The sequence below is a fragment of the Pyxicephalus adspersus genome, chromosome 3 (assembly GCF_032062135.1).
Source record: "Pyxicephalus adspersus chromosome 3, UCB_Pads_2.0, whole genome shotgun sequence".
Classification (NCBI taxonomy): domain Eukaryota; kingdom Metazoa; phylum Chordata; class Amphibia; order Anura; family Pyxicephalidae; genus Pyxicephalus; species Pyxicephalus adspersus.
Window position 1 is genome coordinate 92,439,709 of NC_092860.1, and position 21,788 is coordinate 92,461,496.

General features: G+C 39.5%; 2 protein-coding genes across 2 annotated transcripts; both read left to right on the forward strand.

Moving 5' to 3' along the window:
* The first annotated feature begins 268 nt into the window (after positions 1–268).
* RPL34 (ribosomal protein L34) lies at positions 269–5,087 on the forward strand. Its single transcript, XM_072405692.1, has 5 exons — positions 269–347; positions 1,245–1,318; positions 1,403–1,502; positions 1,645–1,748; positions 4,967–5,087. Exons 2-5 carry the CDS (start codon positions 1,254–1,256, stop codon positions 5,049–5,051), a joined length of 354 nt encoding a protein of 117 aa, XP_072261793.1. The 5' UTR covers positions 269–347; positions 1,245–1,253; the 3' UTR covers positions 5,052–5,087.
* A 10,537-nt stretch (positions 5,088–15,624) lies between these two features.
* Positions 15,625–20,731, forward strand: OSTC (oligosaccharyltransferase complex non-catalytic subunit). The gene is made up of 5 exons (XM_072405693.1): positions 15,625–15,771; positions 15,850–15,999; positions 17,767–17,860; positions 19,105–19,302; positions 20,507–20,731. Exons 2-5 carry the CDS (start codon positions 15,861–15,863, stop codon positions 20,523–20,525), a joined length of 450 nt encoding a protein of 149 aa, XP_072261794.1. The 5' UTR covers positions 15,625–15,771; positions 15,850–15,860; the 3' UTR covers positions 20,526–20,731.
* The last annotated feature ends 1,057 nt before the right edge of the window (positions 20,732–21,788 follow it).

The window sequence follows — 21,788 nt, forward strand, 5'->3', positions numbered from 1 at the left end:
AGGTGTAGTGAATGTGCCGTATATAAGGAAAGGGAAAGCAGGGCAATGTATATGTTTTATAAGGAGAAGCACAGTGCTCCCCTTCCATTGTCCCCCTTGACACCACTTCCCCTAGATCCGCATTACATAAAACACACTAATAATGAATTTTATATCTTCCTGGGCTCACTCTGCCCTCATTTCCTGTTTCCTTGATGACATCACTTCCAGGTCACAGCAGAACTCGCGGCTTCCAATCATACAGAGGAAGAAGCGGCTCTGCACTCAGTGGGCGGGGTTACTTGTAAATGCTTCCGCTTCTCCTAGCTCCTCCCTCTTTCTTTCTCTTCCGGTGACGGCGGCACCAGGTATGGCCGTACACTTAGCTTTATCAATCCTTTTTAATCCTCGTTATCTGCTTATAGCGGAGCTCTGAGCCCCCGGTGTCGCGGTAACGGGGACATCCTTTGTTCTATTGCTACTTGTATTTTTAGGCCAGGCGGGGTATGAGGGAGCCGGCGGTGCCTGGAAGTTTGTCCGGTCACAGGCGGCTTCCATGAATGTTGTGCGGGGTGACGGGCTGTGCTGTCCGCGGACATTGCCGGCTCCTGTGACATGACACCGGGGTAATATTGTAATGTATGGCCGGATAGGCCATGGACGTGTGTGTGATATTCAGCATTCACTGACAGGTGCTCTTTTTATTCTCATAGACTTGTATGGGGTTGTAAGTAATACTCATTCCCCATAATGCCCCCAATCCCCAGCATGGTGGCTCACAGTCTGCATGCTATAACCTGGCTGTGCCCCCAATAATCTCTTCACCTGGGCTCTACTTCTCCTAGATTGTAAGCTCTTTGGGACAGGCTCCTCCTCCTGTGTCACTGTCTGTATTCATCTGTTGCAACCCCTATTTATTGTTCAGTGCTGCGTAATATGTTGGTGCTATGTAAATACTGGTAATATTAATAAATAGTCTGTGGATGCAGGGGAATAGCGGGATCCATGTTGGTATAATATTACTCGGGTCCGGTATAAGGAGGTCATTACTACACGTTACATCAAACTTTCATCTCCTCGTCCAGGCTCAGAATTGGACGTGTTTTATGTTAAAATGCATATTGCTGTGTATGAATAACGTATTTCTGATAGTATATGGGGAGGAGGTGGTTTATAGGCAGCTCATTTACTTCTCAAATTTGTATGAAGTGGTTTTATTACAAGAGTAGAATCTCAGACTGTTTGCTTTTTATTTTCCAATCTAGATATCAGAAATGGTTCAGCGCCTGACCTACCGTCGTAGGCTGTCCTACAATACAGCCTCAAACAAGACCCGGCTGTGAGTATACAATATATTTTACACATTGAGTGTATGTAGATATCTAATGATTGGGCTCTGATGAAATGTTTTCTTGTTTTATAGGTCCCGAACACCAGGTAACAGAATCGTTTACCTGTACACCAAGAAAGTTGGCAAAGCCCCTAAATCAGCATGTGGCATCTGCCCAGGAAGACTCCGTGGTGTAAGTGTGATTTTTGTCATTTATGTATGATTTATAGTAATGTCCTGTACTATTAAGCGTAGAGAAACTTTCAATTCTGAAAAATTGCTTTCTGTATAAAGGTTGGAAAGTTTTAGCAACAAGTTTTCTAATGTTTTTACAGATCCGAGCAGTCAGACCTAAGGTGCTTATGAGGCTTTCAAAAACAAAAAAGCACGTCAGCAGAGCCTATGGTGGATCCATGTGTGCTAAATGTGTTCGTGACAGGTAAGCCTAGTTTAGCAATGTGTTGACTGGAATTGGTTTGGGGGGAAATAAATTATTCATTTTACATCTACTAATGTAATATTAATGTGCATTTAAAATAGCAAAAGCTAAGCTGGGAATGTTGAAATTCACATTCTAGAGTTATTTTAAAGGCATCACAAGTTCTTCTGTTGGTGCAGATAAATGCACTGGTTGCATAAAAGCAACTACTTTATGGCATATGTCCGGCCACATCCCCTTTCTGTACTTCTATGCAAGCCTCAGATTTCTACTTTTCATGGTGATATTTTCACTAGCGATATGAAATATATTAAAGTCCCAAGTTCTTACATTGGTTAAGGCCAGGTACACATGAGCAAATAGGCTGCCAAATTTGTGTTTGATTATTATTAAACAGGATTTATATAGCACCAACATAATGAGCAGTGCTGTACATTAATTAGGGGTATGCTGATCTGATTGGTTAGTTCCTCTAAAACACTACGCATACATACAATATTTTGTTGTGATTATGTGCTCTAATGTCTCATTAGAAAGACACTTTGTGTAGGAAGTTTGCTGTAAGGCTGGCAGGCCTGAGTAATATGAATAGTAACAGGTATATATCATTTGGTTACCATGCACGAGGCTGGTGAATTCTATGGGCTGCTATGCTAGTGTAACTGTACACAAGGTCCTGGAAATTCATGATACTTTGTATGCTGCGCAGCATAACATGCCTGCTTTTTATCCCTTGCTCCAATACCAAAAACTAGTACAAACTGACCTTACAGCACATCTTTACATTGCTGGGATTTATTGAGAGTATTCAGTTGCTTCAAAACCAGTCAAGGTGATAAAGCTGTTGGTAACATTTGAACAAAAGTACATTTTTACATCAAGTTGACTTGAGATCCACTTGTTTTATTTAACTCGAAACCAGTTTAGAGTGAAAAAAAAACATCTGCCCATGTGTACCAGCCTTTAAATGCAAACTCAGACTAAAGGTGGTACCAGTTCTGAGTGGTTAGTGGTAGGTTGAATTTCTTGCTTTCAGTGTTTCTCTGCTTTCCAAAGGCTTGAATCCATTAACCAGTGTTGTCCATTCATCAGAGATGTGTTCAGTGTGGACTGCCTGAGAAATACGCACACTGGTTTGATGTAAATCTTGTGGGGGGAACTATAGCTTCTGTATGTCATGGAAATGCCAGGCATCAGTATGCATTTTTTGGTCACTTGGTTCTTTACTATTAAAGTTAGCTGCTTGCCAGTTGTTTGAATTTAGGGTTTGGGGGTCTTGCTTATATGGTCATTGTAGGCATTCTTTTATAGTATAGTTTCTTTATTGGGTACGGATGAACTGCATTTACTTCAAGTTGCTATGAGTATAAGTAGTTTTCCCCCCTTTTCTTTGGTTATTGAAAGATCAGTTTTTAGTTTTTGTCAATGCTGGAGAATAAGTTTTTTTTTTTGTTAATATCTTGGATATATAGCACAAATTTACTACACAGCCCTTTACATTAAATAGGGGTTGCAAATGGCAGACAGTGACACAGGAGAAGGAGAGGACCCTGCCCAGAAAAGCTTACAATCTAGGAGATACTTGCACTTAGGTTTCCTGGTCTTTCACTTGCTATCAAATTGTAAGGTGACTTTTGTTTTAGGCTACTCCACATAGGAGCTTTGGTTTTTAGAAGAGCAGTACAGTAAGATTTTACAAAGAATTTCAGCTCCAGTTCTGGGATGTTCAACACAGATCAAAATGGCAGTGCTGTCAGCCCAAACTTGGTACTTTCAACATCTTATGAAGTGTTCAGGCCTGACAGCAGCTTGTCGGAAGTGAGGACACGACTATTATTTACGGTTTCACCGTTTACGGTTTGCCATTCTGGAGTTAAATGATGCATTGATTGCCTTGCAAGTGCTTTGTTAAAACTAACGGTACACATTCTGTTCCACAAGCTGAAGTTATACAGGAACCCAATGTTTTATTTTTTATTTTTTTGGGGGTGTGGGGGGGTCTTTAATTTAGTAAATGTAAAAGCCCTGTCTCAAACTACACAAGATATATGCTAAAGCATTGGTCCACAAATTACCCCTATATGCCTTTATGCAGCTAGTTTTAGACTGATATTGAAAAATTACCTGACTTCAGAATTTTAGTTGTGCAACTGCTTTTACCTTAATGGTCAGTAAAGATTCTCTTCATTTTACATGGGATAGCAGGGCTTAATTTTTATTTGGGAATTAGGATTTTGGGGCAGAAATGGACATCTTCTAATTTGGACCTAAGGCATCTAAATCGTGTTTGCTGTTGGCTGAATTGCTGGCTAATATAACCAAATGTTGCTGTTCCTTTGCTTGTGATTGAGCTGTTTCAGCATCCATTAGGAAAGTGGCAGAATCATTAGTGTGATATTTAGCCTTAGTTCTTTTGTGCTTTGTGTGATGTATTGACAGGTACACTATCTATTGGCTTGCTACACTTTTTCACAGTATCTCTATTCAGAACACATTGCATTTTAAAGTTTAAAATGAACTTCCTTTGGCCATGTACAGCAAAGCAACAGGTTCACTTTTACAGCCCCACCTGCAGTGAAGAAATGCCTATCAATCCCTCAGCAGTATCACAGGGGAAGATGATGGGCAGAGAATATACAACCATGGTTATGCTGTGTGTTGTAACATGGGAGTTTGCACGGGTCTTCCTTTTTTTTCTGTGTGAACTCATCACCTTTTGGCTTGGCCATAAGTGTCAACCACTTGCTTTTGATGACAAATATCATCAATTTGTTTTGGACCTTTTGGCAAAAACTTGAATTGTGTAAGCTAGGATAACTACTTGGATGTATTTGAAAAAAAATATTGAAATGGTTTGTTTACTTGCCAGGCTCCTAAGGCACTGATCAGGCGGATCTGAAAAATTGTTCACCAGTAGATCTTAGTGTGTGACGGGGGAACAAAAAAGGAACATAAAGCAGAACTGTTGGCTTACAGATAGTTTCCTATATGCCAAGAATGGATTTGATAAGTAGGCTTATGTGGTGGTCATGGTCTCAAACGCCTGATCCCTGCTGCTAAAGCTATCATTATTCTTCCTTAGGAAAGGACTATAGACTTTCTTTTTTCTCCCTTAACAAGTGGGCAGGGTGATTACCCTGGTGTGGGGATACTGTGGTAAAAAGTGTTTTGTGTAATTGTCATTTGTATTCGGCTGACAAGTTTTATCTCCTTTTCAGAATTAAGCGGGCATTCCTTATTGAAGAACAGAAAATTGTTGTGAAAGTGCTGAAGGCCCAGGCACAGAGCCAGAAGACAAAGTAAAATGACTTGCTTCACAATAAATACTTCTATTGTGTATTTTGTGTGTTGTTTTTTTTTTATTTGTGACAGTGTTACTGATTGAAAATGCTGGGAGCAGCTGTAGCATAACAGTAATGAAAAAGATACCCAATTCTGTTTCACCAAAATAAGATTTATTTACAAAAAAAAAAAATTTGGAGTCCAAAGGACTTTACAAGCCGGATCCTACTTATTTCAGTTAAGAACTTTCTACTTGAGTGATATATTTTCTCAATCGGTGTTTTGTCTAATCTCTACAAAAACAAGCAGACTAAGGTATATAAAGGATACCAATTATGGGAAAATATTGTTGCTGCAATCTATGGCTGAACATTTCACAGGCTTCTCTCCTGTACTGAATTTGCCTTCTCTGAACTGCAAACAGTAAGCTTCTTAGTGTGCATTAGAAGCTGCAGCATGTGGGAACCTGTCTCATTTCATTGCTTATAGACAAACACCAATCCAGTCTTTTCTGACACAGTGATACTATCCCTCCCCTACCTTTCATTTATTCAGTTTCAGTGCTTTTAATAATGGGTACTCAGCATTCCATAGGACAGTGTTTATACAAGTGCAGTCTGTAAGAATGCCCATGCTTTTAAAAACACCTTTCCATAAAGTAATTTTTCATAACTTCTGCCAGTACTAGGACAGTGTGTTGTAATGGTTTAAGTAAGCTGTTGTAAACCACTATGCTGGCCCTTCCAACCTGCCATATTCTGCTTGCATTGCACAGACAAGTAGCTGGTCAAGTCACTAGGCCTGGATTAAGGTGTCAAAAACTGAAACTGATAAGCATGTTGGGGGGGGGGGATGTAAGAACGGGGACAAAACGGTAAATTAAACTTCAGCTTCAGTTTGCTGTCATCTGCTTCTGGGTTTGATTTGTGTCATTTTAAACCAGCTATTAGCAGGCCTAAATACTGTTTGAAACTTGCTTAGTCTACTAGCAGCTTATATAAAGTGTGACAACCCGCCCTCCTAATATGTCCTTAACATCCCTAAATTAAGGTTGAAGCTGCTGGGAGCTTGCTGTCCATATTGCATCTAAACTTTCTGCATACTCATACATGTATCCCATGAAGTGTCCTCAGTTTTATGAAATGCTGTGTCTTTGATAAGATGGCATACACCAAATTCCTGAGCACTATGCATTGGACCTCCAATTGAAAATGTTTTTATTTGAAGTCCAGTTTATTTACCTAGAAGTGGTTAATCTCGCTCCAATACTATATAGTTTACCTATAATGACCCTACATCATTTAAAGTACAACTAATAACTCCTATGACACACTAAGCAACTCCTGTTGTGCTGCATCTACTTCCCCTCCCAGATACCCCTGTTAGATGCTGTGAGGACTTCCATCTTGCAGATAGCAGATCTGAGTCAGCTCTAACCCAGTAAACAGAGCCAAACCACACTAAATGGTTAACTATTACAATTTTATTGTTGAAACGTTTCAGTTTATATACATTATTACATAGGAGTTGCCCACCATTCCAGAACGTCTGTGAGCCCTTCCCAACCAGCTTCCTGCATCGGCCCCAGCTACTTCCTTGCAACAAAATCTCGCTTAGAACTCTCCAAGGCCATGTCTGAAGGTATGAGATATACAAGAATAATTTTCAATGCTGCATTTTAGTAGTAAGAACATTTAAAAAGCAGACCTTGTAGAGAATGACATATACCTTGTAGGTCTGAAATACCAAATGAAAGAATGATGACGGTAACAGTCGTAAGCCACAGATAGTATGGCAGCTCCTATGTTTTTATTCTGAGTTCTCATATCTTATGGTGCAGTGACTGATTTTTTTTTCCCCAGCCGGGGGACACACTTAGAACACAAAAGGACCAAACATTTTCCTAAAAACCAAAGACAACAATAGGAGACTGATGAAGAGAAAATGTGTGCTGGATATTTCAAAGCAGCCTGGTGGTTTGAAGCTTGCACTTCTCCAACCTGAATGGGGGAGTACCTTAGGGGGACCAAAAGGCCAGGGATATAGGCATCATTTGGTTCAGGTTCAGGGACAGTTTTTTTTCGCTGATGTCAACAGAAATCAAGTTCTGACCACAAAAGAAACAAAAACAATTTGTGCCCTTGGCTTTAAAGTTCATCCGGGATCTGTAGCCAAAGATCTTTTAGTACGTGTGGGTTTTTGTGTGTATCTCTCAGGTCTGTTCAATTCCCCAAAACGTACTTGTACTAACTGGATTACCCCAGCTAGCCAAGGAATCAAGTCTGTCTCTACCTGTTTAAAAAAACTCAGGTGTCAGATCTATGCATTTCCAGCTGAATTATGTATGGGGTCATAGTGTGACCAATCTCATTGAATATACTAAGACTATTTAGTTACAGCAGCAGCGTGTCATGTGCTGTACATTTTGTCCCCATCTGAGACCTCAAGTTAAGACTCAGTTTGGTTCCCTTTGCTGGTCACATGTAAGGTAGAATATAAATTATTCTGCAGGATGGAGGGATAGGAGTGGTTTCATCTATATTGTAAAACTTTACAGAGAAAAAAGTTGACACTTTACACATTGTTTTGCAGTGAAATTTATTTTACATTGTAGGCCTATAATTCTTAGGCATAGCTCACTGAAATATGTCCAATATTCAATAAAATAATAAACTTTCATAAAAAAAAACACAAATCTGTTAAATGAAGGGTGCATATAAAAACTGGAACCTGTAATAAAACTGTATAGTAGCATATATCACATATATATAATATAATTATATATATATATATATATATATATATATATATATGATTATTTTGTATTGGATTCAATACAGGTATTTTGTATTGAATCCAATACAAAATATTTTGAATTTCCTGCCGCGTCTCCCGTCAACGGGAACTCTCTGGGAACGTCGGTGCACTTGCTGGCAGAGGATCGAAGGCACAGGACAAGGCCCGAGGACGGGCACGGACAAGCAGGACGCCGATGGGACCAGGCACACTCGGGAATACCACCACGTGGGCTAACAAATAATAAATGATTTTTAGGAAATCCATTCCAGGTTTGTTGGATCGCCCAGGTTTCCCCATGATAGTCCATGTTCACTTTAAGCTTACTTTTCCAGATTTCACTGAAGCCCACACAATAATAATTCCCAAGGAAGGCAGACACTCTTCTGGTAACTTCATACAGGCCAATATCTTTGTTTAAACTGTGATTACAAGATAATGGCCAAGGTAATGGTGAACAGATTATACCAATTTCTACCATCATTGCTAACTACCTCACAACTAGGATTTGTGAGGGGTCACCATTCTACAATCAACGTCCCAACAGCAATAGCAGCTGTTATGGCAGCGACTAAATCTACCCCTCAGAAAATGTTATTAGGACTTGATGCTAGAAAAAGCTTTTGACAGGATGGAATTGCTCTCAAATGCCATTTTTTTTTCTCTGCTTTCGGCCAGCTCTTCACATCTTTTATACAATACATATATAAAAACTCTATCACATTGGTTGTCCACTATTGCCAATACTTTTCAATTTGATACTAGACCCTCTACTAAGATTGTTAGAACATACACCTGATTTTGAAGGTATCTTCATAGTCAAAGGGTTAAAGTTACAGCAGTCGTGTATGACTAAATGCTATACGTAGCTAAACCAAAATGCAGTCTCCTAGCAATACTGCAGCTACTGAAACAATATGGCACAATTTCTGGGTTTCCATCAATCTGAACAAATTGAAGACCCTCTATTTATCTAAATACGTTAGACCTTGCTGGAGCCACCAATACCCATCTTTTTGGTGTCAACTTATAATCCCAAAAATATCTTTCTAAATTGCACTATTTAATTAATTAAATGTGACACCACTATGGCAAACAGTTCGAGAATAGCTGCAGAAAAAGTATAATTTCTCTCATTCCTGGGGAAATGGAACAACCCGCTTGACAAACTGTTCAAAACGTGCAAGAGCGGATGTATATACCAGATATAAAACTGGCCCTAACTATGAAGGAGGACAGGCTTAAGCAGGTCGAGTGAATCTTTCCAAAATAGAACGCCATCCGATACTTTGGTAGATTTCTGAAGAGCTTTGAAAAGTGCTTTCATCCACCATGTACAGGGAATTGGCACTCAAATTATATCACTGGGCTTATATATCCCCCACATAGATCATTTCAAATGGGGTAAGTCCTTCCCCTTGTTGTACTTAATGTGGGGTTGAGGTGGCCAACCTGTAATACATGTTTATGAACTGCCCCAAAACTTGTGGAAATTGGTAGCTTCCTACACCCTACAAAATGTAGTGAACCATTTTACGCTAACTTCAGCATGGGCACTGTTCAAGACATTAACATTACATAGGACACGTATTGAACAGGGTTGCTGCAAACTTCTGTTCCTTATTTTATTAGCAAAGAAAGCAATTCTACACAAATGGATAAGGCCTACTCCTGGCCTGTTCAAAGAGAAATTAAGATTTGTACTCCAAATGGATTGGTTAAAAGCGTCACTAATCAAGAAACATGGGTTAACAGATTCTTTGAGGTATGGGAATCGTATAAAACGATATTACCAGTAGAAACCAGGAAGTGCATTTCCCCTGCATTTGAACATGCAACGTGGTACACTTACCGTCTGTTAGACAATGACCCACAAATAATTATTAAATCTATACAGCTGGGTCCCCCAACATGAGTGTTCTCATAATTTAGTAAAAGGGGAATGTGTGTGTAATTTAGGATTGATCTCACAAACATGCTTAAAATAAAATTGGTTCTGAATGTTCCTTAGACAGTATGTTGTATTAGTTTAAATATTACATTCTGTTCTAATTTTGTAACTCCAAGCTCTGTATTTTGAAAACAATACTATTGTATCTACGAGGGGGCGCTGAGAAGTTCCTGGCTTTGCCAAGAAAGAAGAGAGCCAGAATTAATAAATAACACATTTATTCAACATATTCTTTCCTGAGACTGATACATTTGGTACGGTGTAGTTGCAGCTTTTCTAGATCGTTCAAATAAATGTCCTTTGGCTGGGCCACAAACCAGCTCTCAGCAGCATCTTTGACGTCATAAATGTCCTTAAAACGTTGCCCCTTCAGGTGTCTCTTCTAATTCGGAAACAGATATTAGTCAGAAGTAGCCAGGTCAGGTGAATAGGGGGGATGGTGGACCAATTGGAAACCCAGGGGGTTTAATTTGGCAGCCACAACATTGGACGTGTGCGCAGGTGCATTGTCCTGCAAAAAAAAAGGATCCCTTTGGTCAATTTTCCACTGCATTTCAAGCTAATTGCCTCTTTCAGCTGGTCCAGGAGGTTAGCATATACTGTCCGGTGATACTCGAGCCCTGAGGTAGGTAGTCCACCAACAGAATACCTCCTTTGTCCCAGAAAACAGACACCATGATTTTTTTTGGCTGATTTCTGTGTTCGGAACTTTTTCATCTTCAATGGTGAAATGCCCAGTCTTGAAACGAGATATCCAGGTTTTGACAGTCCTGTAAGAAGGACACTTCTCCCCCAGTGTTTGTGACATCTCAGTGTAAATGTCCTTTGCTGACTTTCCCTGGAGAAACAAAAACTTAATGGCCCGTAACTCCAACGACGTGAAACTTGCTTGTTCCTCTGCCATCACAGCTTCTCACTAAAAGAAAAAACAGTTACATACTAAGATTTAGACTGTCATATGCCCACACACTCATTTTTCTATTTCATCTGGAAGGGGGCAAAGCCAAGAACTTCTCAGCACCCCCTCATTTTTTTGCCTCCTTACAAAAAACAAAAAAAAAAAACTTATTATAGTATAATACTTATGCTGATACAGAATTATGGTACTACTAATAGTAAAAGGTTCAACACAAGGATAAGTACCCTTACTGTATTTTTGCCCAGTTTATTAACACTCAACTAAATGGTGACCCGTTTCAGGTAACTCTTAGAAGCCCTCAATACTATTGGCTCAATTTACAAAGTAGACGCATAAAGATGGTTACTTAATAAAAATATAGGTGTAAGTTATTTTTAAGGAGCCCAATGGGATTCAATTTGGAGATTGCTGTCACAATGCTTTATGAGTGTTTGGGCCTGATTTACAAAGACTCTCAAAGACTGGGGATAATAGACAATCATGAAAGAACCTGAGTGATCCAGCACACATGGAATGGATTTCTTAAAATCACTTCCTATAATTTGGTAAATGTTATCAATCATAAAACAAATCCATTACAGTTTTTCTGGATCATCCAGGATCTCCCATGATAGTCTATCCTCTCTATCCATGATAAACTTGGAGAGTCTTAGTAAATCAGGCCATTTATGTCTGCCAAATCTCTGCTAGGCTTTAACCTCCCTAGCGGTTCATTTCTTTCCAATTTTTTTATGTCGTAAGCGGTACATAGTTTTTCATGAAAATTTATTTTACAGTATAATATAATATTATGAGTATAATAAAGTTTGAAATACAAAATCACATAAAAGTAATAAATTGAATAAATTAAAAAATCTATGTATTTTAAAAAAAAAACGCTCGGGGTTACCACTAGAGAGGGTAAAAAAGCAAGCCTCACTTCCAAAAAAACATTGGTAAATAATTCACAAAGCTTTAACCACTGAGCCACTGAGGACCTTTAATGGCTAGGAAGGGAGCACAAGTACTCGGTGGACTGAAAGGCCTTGTGCATGTAGGCTGATCTCCATAGACACACCAAATAACCATCATTTTCTAAAAATGTCTCGTTCTTAAATAAAGCTTTGTGACTTGAAAAAAAAAAAAAACACAATGCCCCTGATTCATCAATAAAATCCGCGCTCGCTGGAAGCGCGAAAGTACGCGCGGCCATCGATCGCGGATTACCGGTAAAGCTGCCGGAGATGCGCGGCTCCGGCCGCGATCTTTTTCAGTTGCTGAATAGCGCGATCGCGTACGATTTCGGATCACGAATACGAATGCGCGACCGATAATCCGATTCTGCTTGATGAATCAGGGGCATTGTTGGATATGGGCATTGGTCTGTCAGCTGGGATATCGTATCGTACATTTGGCTAGGGGGGCACACATGGTCACTACATTGTAAGGTCTTGGGCAGACAGGCTGCTCTATGGAAATAACTGCCAGTTGGGATGACTGGCCTTTGGTCAGTTAGGTGAGATATCACAGTCTACAGTTAGTGTACCTACACTAAGCTGTGGCTTTCCACTACTTGCTAGAGAGGAGCCTCTCTAGAAGCATCTCCAAAGCATTTATCCTGGGACTTTGTGCGGATGTGTTGAATCACCTACAGGAGCATCTGATACCATCTGGGTGCCAACACGGATTGTTAGAGGCTGTTCACGGCCCAACATTCATGAAATGCCATCTCATGAGGAGGAAGGCCCAACAGGTAAGGCAAACAAAAAGCTGTCGCTAACTGTTAGTATTGGTTAGGAGTAAAGCATCTCCCTATTCAGAATTACTAACCATATATATTTATCATTACAGGGCAATATTCTCCAGTAGCTCATGGGACCAGAGCCTGTTACAATTACAGGCCGAGTACCAGAACACGTACTGCCTGAAAGACCAAGAACAAGAGGACGCCTGGACACTCCTCACAAAGGGACCAAAGCCATTCTCCAGTCAGCTGCAGGGATGAATACCATTCAGGACCCCAGAACAACCAGACACCTCCAGCCAACGACCAGCAGACTGAGGATCAGCCAAGCTGCAGCATCTGCTTCATGGAGATTGTACAGGGAGAGCAAACTGAACAACTCTCCTGTGCACACAAGTTCCACCGGGCCTGTATCAACACATGGCTGAGGGAAAGTCATACCTGTCCCATCTGCCAAACCCCTGTTCCTGAAAACAATGAGTCAGTTTTTACCCACTGACAATGAAGATATGCTGCAAGCCTTTGTTTGGTCTGAGGATCTGGAGGAAGAACTCCCATCCCACGTCCTTGAATAAATTTGGGATTTTCTTTACAGGTGAACCTTAAAAACTTTATATTCAATTGTCACCAATGCTAACCATCCAAGGAATAGGGAGACCTACTGGCTGATTCCTTTCACAGCGATTACCTAATTTCAATCAGGTATGTGTTTTATTTCATTTATTTTGATTTCAATAGATAGATTACCACCCCTCCAACCAAACAAAAAAAACAAAGTTTTTTTGTATTGAATCCAATACAAAAGTAATTTGAATTTCTCACCTGCACCAACGCATGCACCGACGTCCCTGGGAACTCCCGGGGAACATCCCTGCATTCGCCGGCTGAAGATCGGAAAAAGCGGACGCGGGTCAAAGACCTGCACTGATAGGCAGAACGCCAGGGGACGCCGATGGGACAAGGTAAGTGTTTTTTTCAATGCCTTAAGCTACCCTGAGTGTTGCTCGGCGTTACTGCTTTTTGCATGTTTTTTTTCCCTCGAGCCACACTCGGGAATACCGCCAGGGGGGTAATGTAAAATAACAATAATTAAAAAGAAATTTAGGCTAGAGTGAAATTAAATTAGATAAAATAGATAAATTACCACCCCTTCCCCCAAAAAATGTAAAGAAGGTTTAGTTAATAAAATAGAAATGAGTAAAAATAAAACAATATAGATATACCTAAACATAGAGGAATACCACATGAATTTGAGCTGATCACACAGTTTATAGGATGAGGCCTACTACCAACACGCATCCAACACTAGAAAAACGATGACTAGCATCAAGTAGGTTAGCTTAGTGTAGTTTAGTGTAGGTCCTGCCCTGAAAGAATCTACCTTGTCATGGTGAGCAGGCTTGTAATCTATTGGCCAAAATCATGTCACAGAATAACTTGCAGAACTATTTCTGTTTATTTTTTGGCCAGTTGAATAAACCAAAAGGCTCTTGATCAATGATTACATTACATAACACAATTAAAATTATATAAAAATACATAACCAAGAACCAAATGGAGTTAGAAGACCACTCAAAATTAGTGCATTCCCTAAAAAGAACATAAACACCTTTTTACAAAACATTATATAATAAATTGACTGGAGCAGGATGGTGAAAGATGTGGGTTTCTTGGGAAGTGTAGCTAGCAGAATAAGGCAAATAAGCGTAAAGGGAGTATATGAGGAGCAAAAAGGTTCCCCGTATAAAGGGGAAGGAGCCATTTCATGTGAAGTTGTGGAAGGAAAACGTGTGAGAGCACTAGGTGAAATATTAGTTTCAATCTCTACCATTTAGCACAATAGCTGCTTTTGTTTTTTAAACTTTGAATGTTTCAATGTCCATTTTGCAATTGATAGGTCAATGTAATGCTATGTTATTGTGTTTGTAGCCATATTGTTTCATTGCAATAATACAGTTAAGTTCATAAATATTTGGACAGAGAAATTAGAAAAATGTTGTCTCCGTCCAATTATTTATGGACCTAACTGTATGTTTATTACCACCTTGAAATGTTTGTCCTGCATAAATATATTCTAATCCAAATTTCCACCCTTAATAGGTTCAAATTGCATATTGGTTTTGTAAGTGTTTTTGAATGCAATATTTCTTGGGCCATTTTTGAAATATTTTGGCTTTATATAGAAGTGTGGTTTAACGTGTTTGTGTGTGTTTTTTAAATTTAATTAATTTAAAATCAATATTAATAAATTGTGTGTGTTGTTGTTCATGAGTTTGTATTTACCTAATTTTAGGAGCTTCTAAGGATCAGATGACTTTCATTATGTCCTTATACACAAACCTTTAGAAATAAAAGAGATTAGCACTTTCTTTTGCTCATGACTTTGCATGTGTTGATGTGCATTTTGCTCCTTTTTCATTGATTCCAATAAAATAAGCTCTCACCTAGACATAGACAAGTCATGACTTTTATATACACACAGCTGACAATCTTTCTCTACATAAACTGAGTATTTTATTTGGTAGCCCTGTAGCAGGTAGGTACTTCACTCTTCATTTGTATTCAGCACACCCACCCACAGGACCTCATTATTACATCCTGCCAGGAAGGAGACATTGATCACCCCCATCATTTGCATGGAGGCTGCAATTTCTGATTTGTCATCCTGTCAGTGCTACATACGGGTCACACCGATTCTCTGGATTTAATATTTCCCATCACAACACAACAGAGCAATGTCAGGTGTATGTGTACATCAGAGGTGTCCAAACTTTTTACAAAGAGGGCCAGATTTGTTAAGGAGAAAATGTGTGGGGGCCGACCATCACACAAGGACTCGCGGCGAGAATATGGCCACCGTATGTCTACACATGCCAAGCACCAGAATAGTTTCTTTGTGTTTTACTATATGTATATACACATGATTATGTTGCCGAGTAAGTAACAGTTGTGAAATTGAACAATACCAGTAACATTGACATTTTTTAATATAAATATTAAAAACAAGCGATAATACAGCAACATGCAAACCACATGAATATGAAGTATCATCTGCATGTTTCGTGGATCTGATCCTTGAAATGCGTGAAAGGAGGATTCATGCACGTGTAGTTTGCATGTCTTTCTGTGTTTATCCCTCGCACACACCTCATATGTATGAATTACACACTACAACTCCCATCATCCCTCACTCCTCTCTAGGCTCAGGCTGTCTTCCGCCCTCAATGACCACTTCCGGTGTATGTCCCGCCCCCCTCTGGTTACTCCGCCACGTCAGGCCAGAGCTTCACTCCCCCTCCCATCCTGGTACTCGGCTGTAAGTGGCCAGTGAGTGGGACAGAGCCTGTCTGAGGTAATGTATAGCGCAATGAGGGCTGCAGGGGAATGTTCCGAATTATCGGTGAATGACATGTCTGTGTTATGTGTGCAGGGGGCTGAAAGATGGAGACTCTATACCGAATACCGTTCGCTGTGCTGGAATGCCCCAACCTGAAGCTGAAGAAGCCTTCTTGGCTGCATATGCCCTCAGCCATGACGGTGTACGCCGCGGTGGTGGTCTCCTATTTCCTCATCACTGGAGGTGAGCGCCCCGTACGCAGCCTGTCACATCATGGTGATCTGATTGGACAGCGCTGACATCAATCATCACTGCTGTGTATATTGTGTACCATGGGCAAGAGCGGCGCCCCCTAGAGGAGGTGCATCCTCATAATACAGGGAGGCTTCTTTAGACATGGAGGGACAAGAGAACCCAGCATTGAGTGCTGTACAGGGTGACAGGACATTTACAATACAGCTCATTGCCACCGTAGTATAATTATTATTGATATAGCACCAACATTTTACGCAGCACTGTACATTAAATAGGGGATGCAAATGACAAATACAGTGACACAGGAGGAGAGGGTCCTGGACAAAGGAGCTTACAATCTAAGAGATGGAGGAGCATAATATACAATAGGAGGGGGATATGGAATGGGGGCTTTATTAGTGATAGTTTAGGTTTACAATAGTGGGATTTAAGGGCTCTTTTAATTGTGTGGTAGTTAGCAGTATGCCGAATAGGATGAGGAAGAGCATTCTGGCCCTAGATCAGTCTTGGAGCCACCCATGGGAGGGGGTTATGAGTGAGGAAGTCATTAGAGGAATGGAGAAGGCAGCTAGGGGTATTTTTGTATCAGGTGAGACCAGAGATGTTCAGAGATTTAAAGGCAAAGCACAGGAGCTTGGATTTGATTCTAAGGTGAAATGGAAGCCAATGAAGATAACTACAAAGAGATGCAGCACATGTGGAGAGGTGGGAAGGATGGATGAGTCTGGCTGCAGCATTCTAATAGATTGTAGAGGAGAGAGTCGGGTTAGTGGAATACCAGAGAGGAGGAGGTTACAGTAGTCCAGACGAGAGACGATAAGAGCGTGTACAAGGAGTTTGGTGGTCTCAGGGGAGCGGAAGTATTTTAGAGAGGCTATACAGGTGTCAGTGGCAAGACCTGGAGATTTTCTGAATGTGAGGAGTGATGCAGAGGGCAGAATGAAAGGTGACTCCAAGACTGAGGGCTTTATATATATTTATATATATCTATCTATATATATATATATATATATATATATAGCAAACAGGCGGGATTCCTACCTGTCAGTTCTGTGATCATCCTAACATTGTACAGTGAGCTGCACACATCTACCGAGGTGAAGGATCTTGGCACCTATCTATTTCTGTGTTACATATCCAGAGCAGTGTATCACATAAATGTTAGAAATGTGTGTGATTCCTAGTATGTACATTCTTTAGGTCAATTATTTAGAAAGCATTGAAGTCTAATTAATATTAAGATAGATATACTACTAACAGAAAACAAGGTCAGAAATAGCAGCCTATTTTTTTTTATAACTATAAAAAGACATTATTAATTGTATCATGCATCCAGAAATATTTAAGTATCAGCAGAAACTCCCATGTGCTTAATTATCCGAAGGGAATGATTTTAGTCTAGATAATTCAAATTTGTGATTGGGTGTTGCTGCTTCTGCAGAGACTTTCCTAGTCAACACCGGTCTTCTGCCCTGTGTACACTTGCTTTTTCACAATACACTGGTGTACAGGGTAGGGGGTCTGATCAGGTCACTTGATTGCTATTTTGAAACTCATAGCTGTGCAAGTGTTTGTCAGACTTTAACTTTTGGGTTCATTAAGTGTTCTTTACAGAACAGCTGTGAAAATTGGTTTTCCCTGGAATGTTGTTCTTGCAGGTTTTTTTTCCAGGTTTAAAAATATAATATAAAAATATAATTCTGTTTATATGTTCATTTCTTCTTCTGCTCATTACCTATGTGTCTGTGCTTCTAGGAATTATTTATGATGTGATTGTGGAACCACCTAGTGTCGGATCCATGACCGATGAACATGGACACCAAAGACCAGTGGCTTTCTTGGCCTACAGGTGAGAAGGAAGGAAGTATTACATTTTTAATTGGGTTCTGGTTATTTATGAAGGTAAACTTCAGGAATTCTGGGAGTCTGACGCAGCTATGTCTCAGCCTCGTACTTTCTCCCAGGCTGCCCAAAGCTCACATTCAGTTTATACGTCCGTTAGATGTTATATTTACTGAAAGAATTGGGTGCATAAGTGTGAAAGATTATATTTATACAAGATTGTAGTTTCCAGGATGTCTTTGTACTTCTTTTACAGTGGAAAGAATATTGTAGGCATTGTTGGTAATTGGTGCTAGTAACATTTCTACACAGTACTGTCATCACTAAGTAGATATTGTCTTTATCCACTGATGGTTCTGCTGTGCTGATATGAGCCAGCCAATGCCACAGTGGCCAATTGTTATAGTCTGAATAAGTAAGAGATCAACATTATATTTGAATGTTGAACATTTTTAAAATAGTTTACAGTATTCGCCCTTGATTTTTATTTTTTTCCTGTGTTGAAGAAAGCTATAGGTGGGTTGTGGCTCCTGTATTGTGACCCAAGATTTCAGTAACCAGCTAAAAACAGCCGAGTGGTTACTGAAAAGTGCCTGGTGGTATGTCTGGCTAAAAGGGTCTTGGGAGAACACTGGTTTGAGATGATTAAGTTATAAATACATAGATCTGGTCCTAAAGTTGGTTGTTCATTACAGAATCCAGATGCATGGCACGACATGCACTTAAAAAGTTCAGGTTCACTTTGCGAAGGCCGAAGTGGCGGAGTCGGCACTAAACTTTTCTGTGCCCCCCCCCCCAACTGAGATTTCTTTGTAAGTGTTGAATTGCCACCATCAAAGGTCTTTTCTTTACTTCCCTGCCTCCATGGGAAAGCTTTGGCCTTTTGATTGGCTGCTCAGGTAGAGAATTCTGTATCCTGGGTCTACAAGGGAAGTGTCACATGCATGTACCAGGTACCTCTTGTAAACACAACAAGTTCAGCTGATGTTGCTTGTTCAAACCACTCAAAGCAGCATTAATATACAATGGTGGAAAATATATTGTGTTTCACATAGCAGCTTTCCAGACCCTAGTTATTCATCACAGTTTATAAAATGATTGTTTTGGAAGCATGTACTTATTATTTTACTTCACAGTGATTTATGCATATTTTTTAGGTGGTTACTGTAAATGTATTCTTTGATGCAAAGTTGTAGAATGGTAATGCACTTATTAGGTGTGTATAAACATTTACATGTGTTGTCTCTGCAGAGTGAATGGTCAGTATATCATGGAAGGACTGGCGTCAAGCTTTCTTTTCACCATGGGAGGCTTAGGATTCATTATCTTGGACCGATCCAATGCTCCAAATATTCCAAAGCTGAACAGATTCTTGCTGCTTTTTATTGGATTTGTTTGTGTTCTGCTCAGCTTCTTCATGGCCCGAGTCTTCATGAGGATGAAGCTCCCGTAAGTTTTCAAATGCTACATCATATTGCCATAAGATAAATGTCCTTTTTTTAGTCTACCTTTTGACACCTCTGTTTATACTAGTTCTCTATTTCAATATTTACCATTCTCAAGATTTCCTAATAGGGCACTATTATTGTCCTAATTTATCAATGTGCTCATATAATTTTTTTTTGCTTGTCCCCTAAAAACAATGAGGTTTAGACATTCATTCTCTAAAACTAGTGTTTAGACCTGGGCAATGATATGTGACTCTGTAATTAAAAAAAAAAAAAACCCCTACTTATTTTTCCTGAGCTTCCTGCCCCTGACAACCACCAGCTAATGGAATGGCAAGTTCTCTTCACAGCTCGATTCCTTTTCTACCGACGGTATTGTCACCGGCCTTCACCTAATAATGAGGATATCACTCAGCAAAGGAATTCCATATTTTTATTCAGTAGTGCTGGAGTTTTGGCCACAGTTTGGGATTTTAATAGCAGGAGGTGTTGGCAAGGAAGGAAGCATCGGACCCTTGTAGCTTATCATGCGCTTGGGTGAGCTCTGGCAGACACTGCATGGAATTGGGAAGTGCTGTGTAAACTTCATAAGCAATGCTACAAATTGAGAATGACTGACTCATTTTCTTCCTATTTTCTTACTATTTTAATTATAATGTATGCTTTTGGAGCATAGAAGGTTCCTAATTAGTCCTTATATATACAGAATTCAGTATGTATAAGAACAGCGTACAAAGTAAACCTATACAAAGCATTTATAAAGCTTTTATCAAGTTTCAGCCAGCTTTGTTGATGATCCTAACCCCTTCTCTGTTGGACCCATATCTTTGGGACTTGAAGTATACCTATAGCTCCTAAAATTGGAAAACCTATAAAATACAAAGACAGCAGTTGCAACTTTTTGTGTTTCATGATATCTGTGAATATGTATGTTTTTTTAATGAAATATAAACTTTAAGGTTTTGTCCAGTAAATAGATACCAAAGCTGGCTAAAAGCTGTGCAGGTGCAATGTTAAAGCTTGTACTATATAAACTTGTGTGAGTGCGGCCTTAAAAAGTTTGTTAATAGACGAAATATTTCTTCTGTAAATGAGTCTACGGACATTCATTCTATGTGTGAAGTGGATTTTGTTTGCAAGCTCTTGACTTCACTCCATCAATTCAGGAATATTTATTCAATTTGTTTCTTTTTATTTCCTTACAGAGGATACTTGATGAGCTGAAAAAGTCCAGTCATCAGCACTTTGCAGTTTTATAGCAGTAATGAATGGAAGGAACGAGATATTCACACTGTAAAAAGATGTAGAAATCGTGTGCAAGTGACAAGAAAAAAACCAAGGATTGGCGACAACAAAATATTTTTGTAACTTTTTTTTTCCACTGCATTATATCCTCCTTTGGTTCAGAATAAAACCTTTTGTTTTGGTAATTTGGTGTATTTCTATGTGCTTCCATAGTGTTTGGGGGCAAAATTATATTTGGAGTCCTACCTTTTAAGTATTAAGGTCAACTATGATAGTCGTTTGATGTGGGGTTAAAGTGTTAAAAAATGTATGCTGGAAATATTTTTACATTCTTTTTTGTCATCCTTTCCATGTATGTTATTTCGTTTCTCCGAACAGGGTTGTAAATTATTTCTAGCCTGAATAGGCAGGCATACACCTAATCCCGCATATTATTCAAAATCATCGTTCTTACACTGCACCCCATATTGTTCTCAACACTATCCTTTCATGTCATGTGCAGGGAAGCTCTGTGTTCCTTTATTCAATCAGTAATTTTTTTTCATTAACAATTTGAGGTGTGTTTATAAATTATTCGACAATCATTTCAACCTAGATCTGGCAGTTTGATAGAAGATATGGCTTTAGTGACTGCTGTGCTTTTGATAACAGACCACTAGGTGGCAGCGAGTCACAGTTTTAATATGCTTTGACACACCAATGCATAGGGACCTTAACAGCTGTGCATGCAGAACTTCAGCCCTGTTTTTGTGTTGGTTTGCCTTGGCAGTTTAAAGAAAAGTGGAATTTAAACATGATTTTGCTGCACTTTATGAGAAAACTGGTGTCACTGAAGAAGACACGTAGTTTTATGAAAAGCTTTAACAAGAAAAACACTTGTTAAATTACATATACAGTATATGTAACACTGAATAAACATTAGTATAGAAGCTCAACCAATTAATCTGAAACACGTTTGCAGCCCATCACCAAGAGTTATACTTCATCATCACCACAACAACTTCCATACTCCCTTGATGGATTACTCTGATTTTCTGTATATGGCAGAGCAAATATTTACTAAATGAGGACCACCTGGTGCTGCTGCTGCTGCTGCTGCCGCTGTAATCCTTTTATTAAAGTGTGTATGCAAAAATGATGACTAAATTACTGGTGCTGGGCTATCCAGCAATACCAGTGTTCCTGACATATCCTTCTTTAAATATGCCACTCCCTCTACATATCTCATTATAAAAAGTTTTT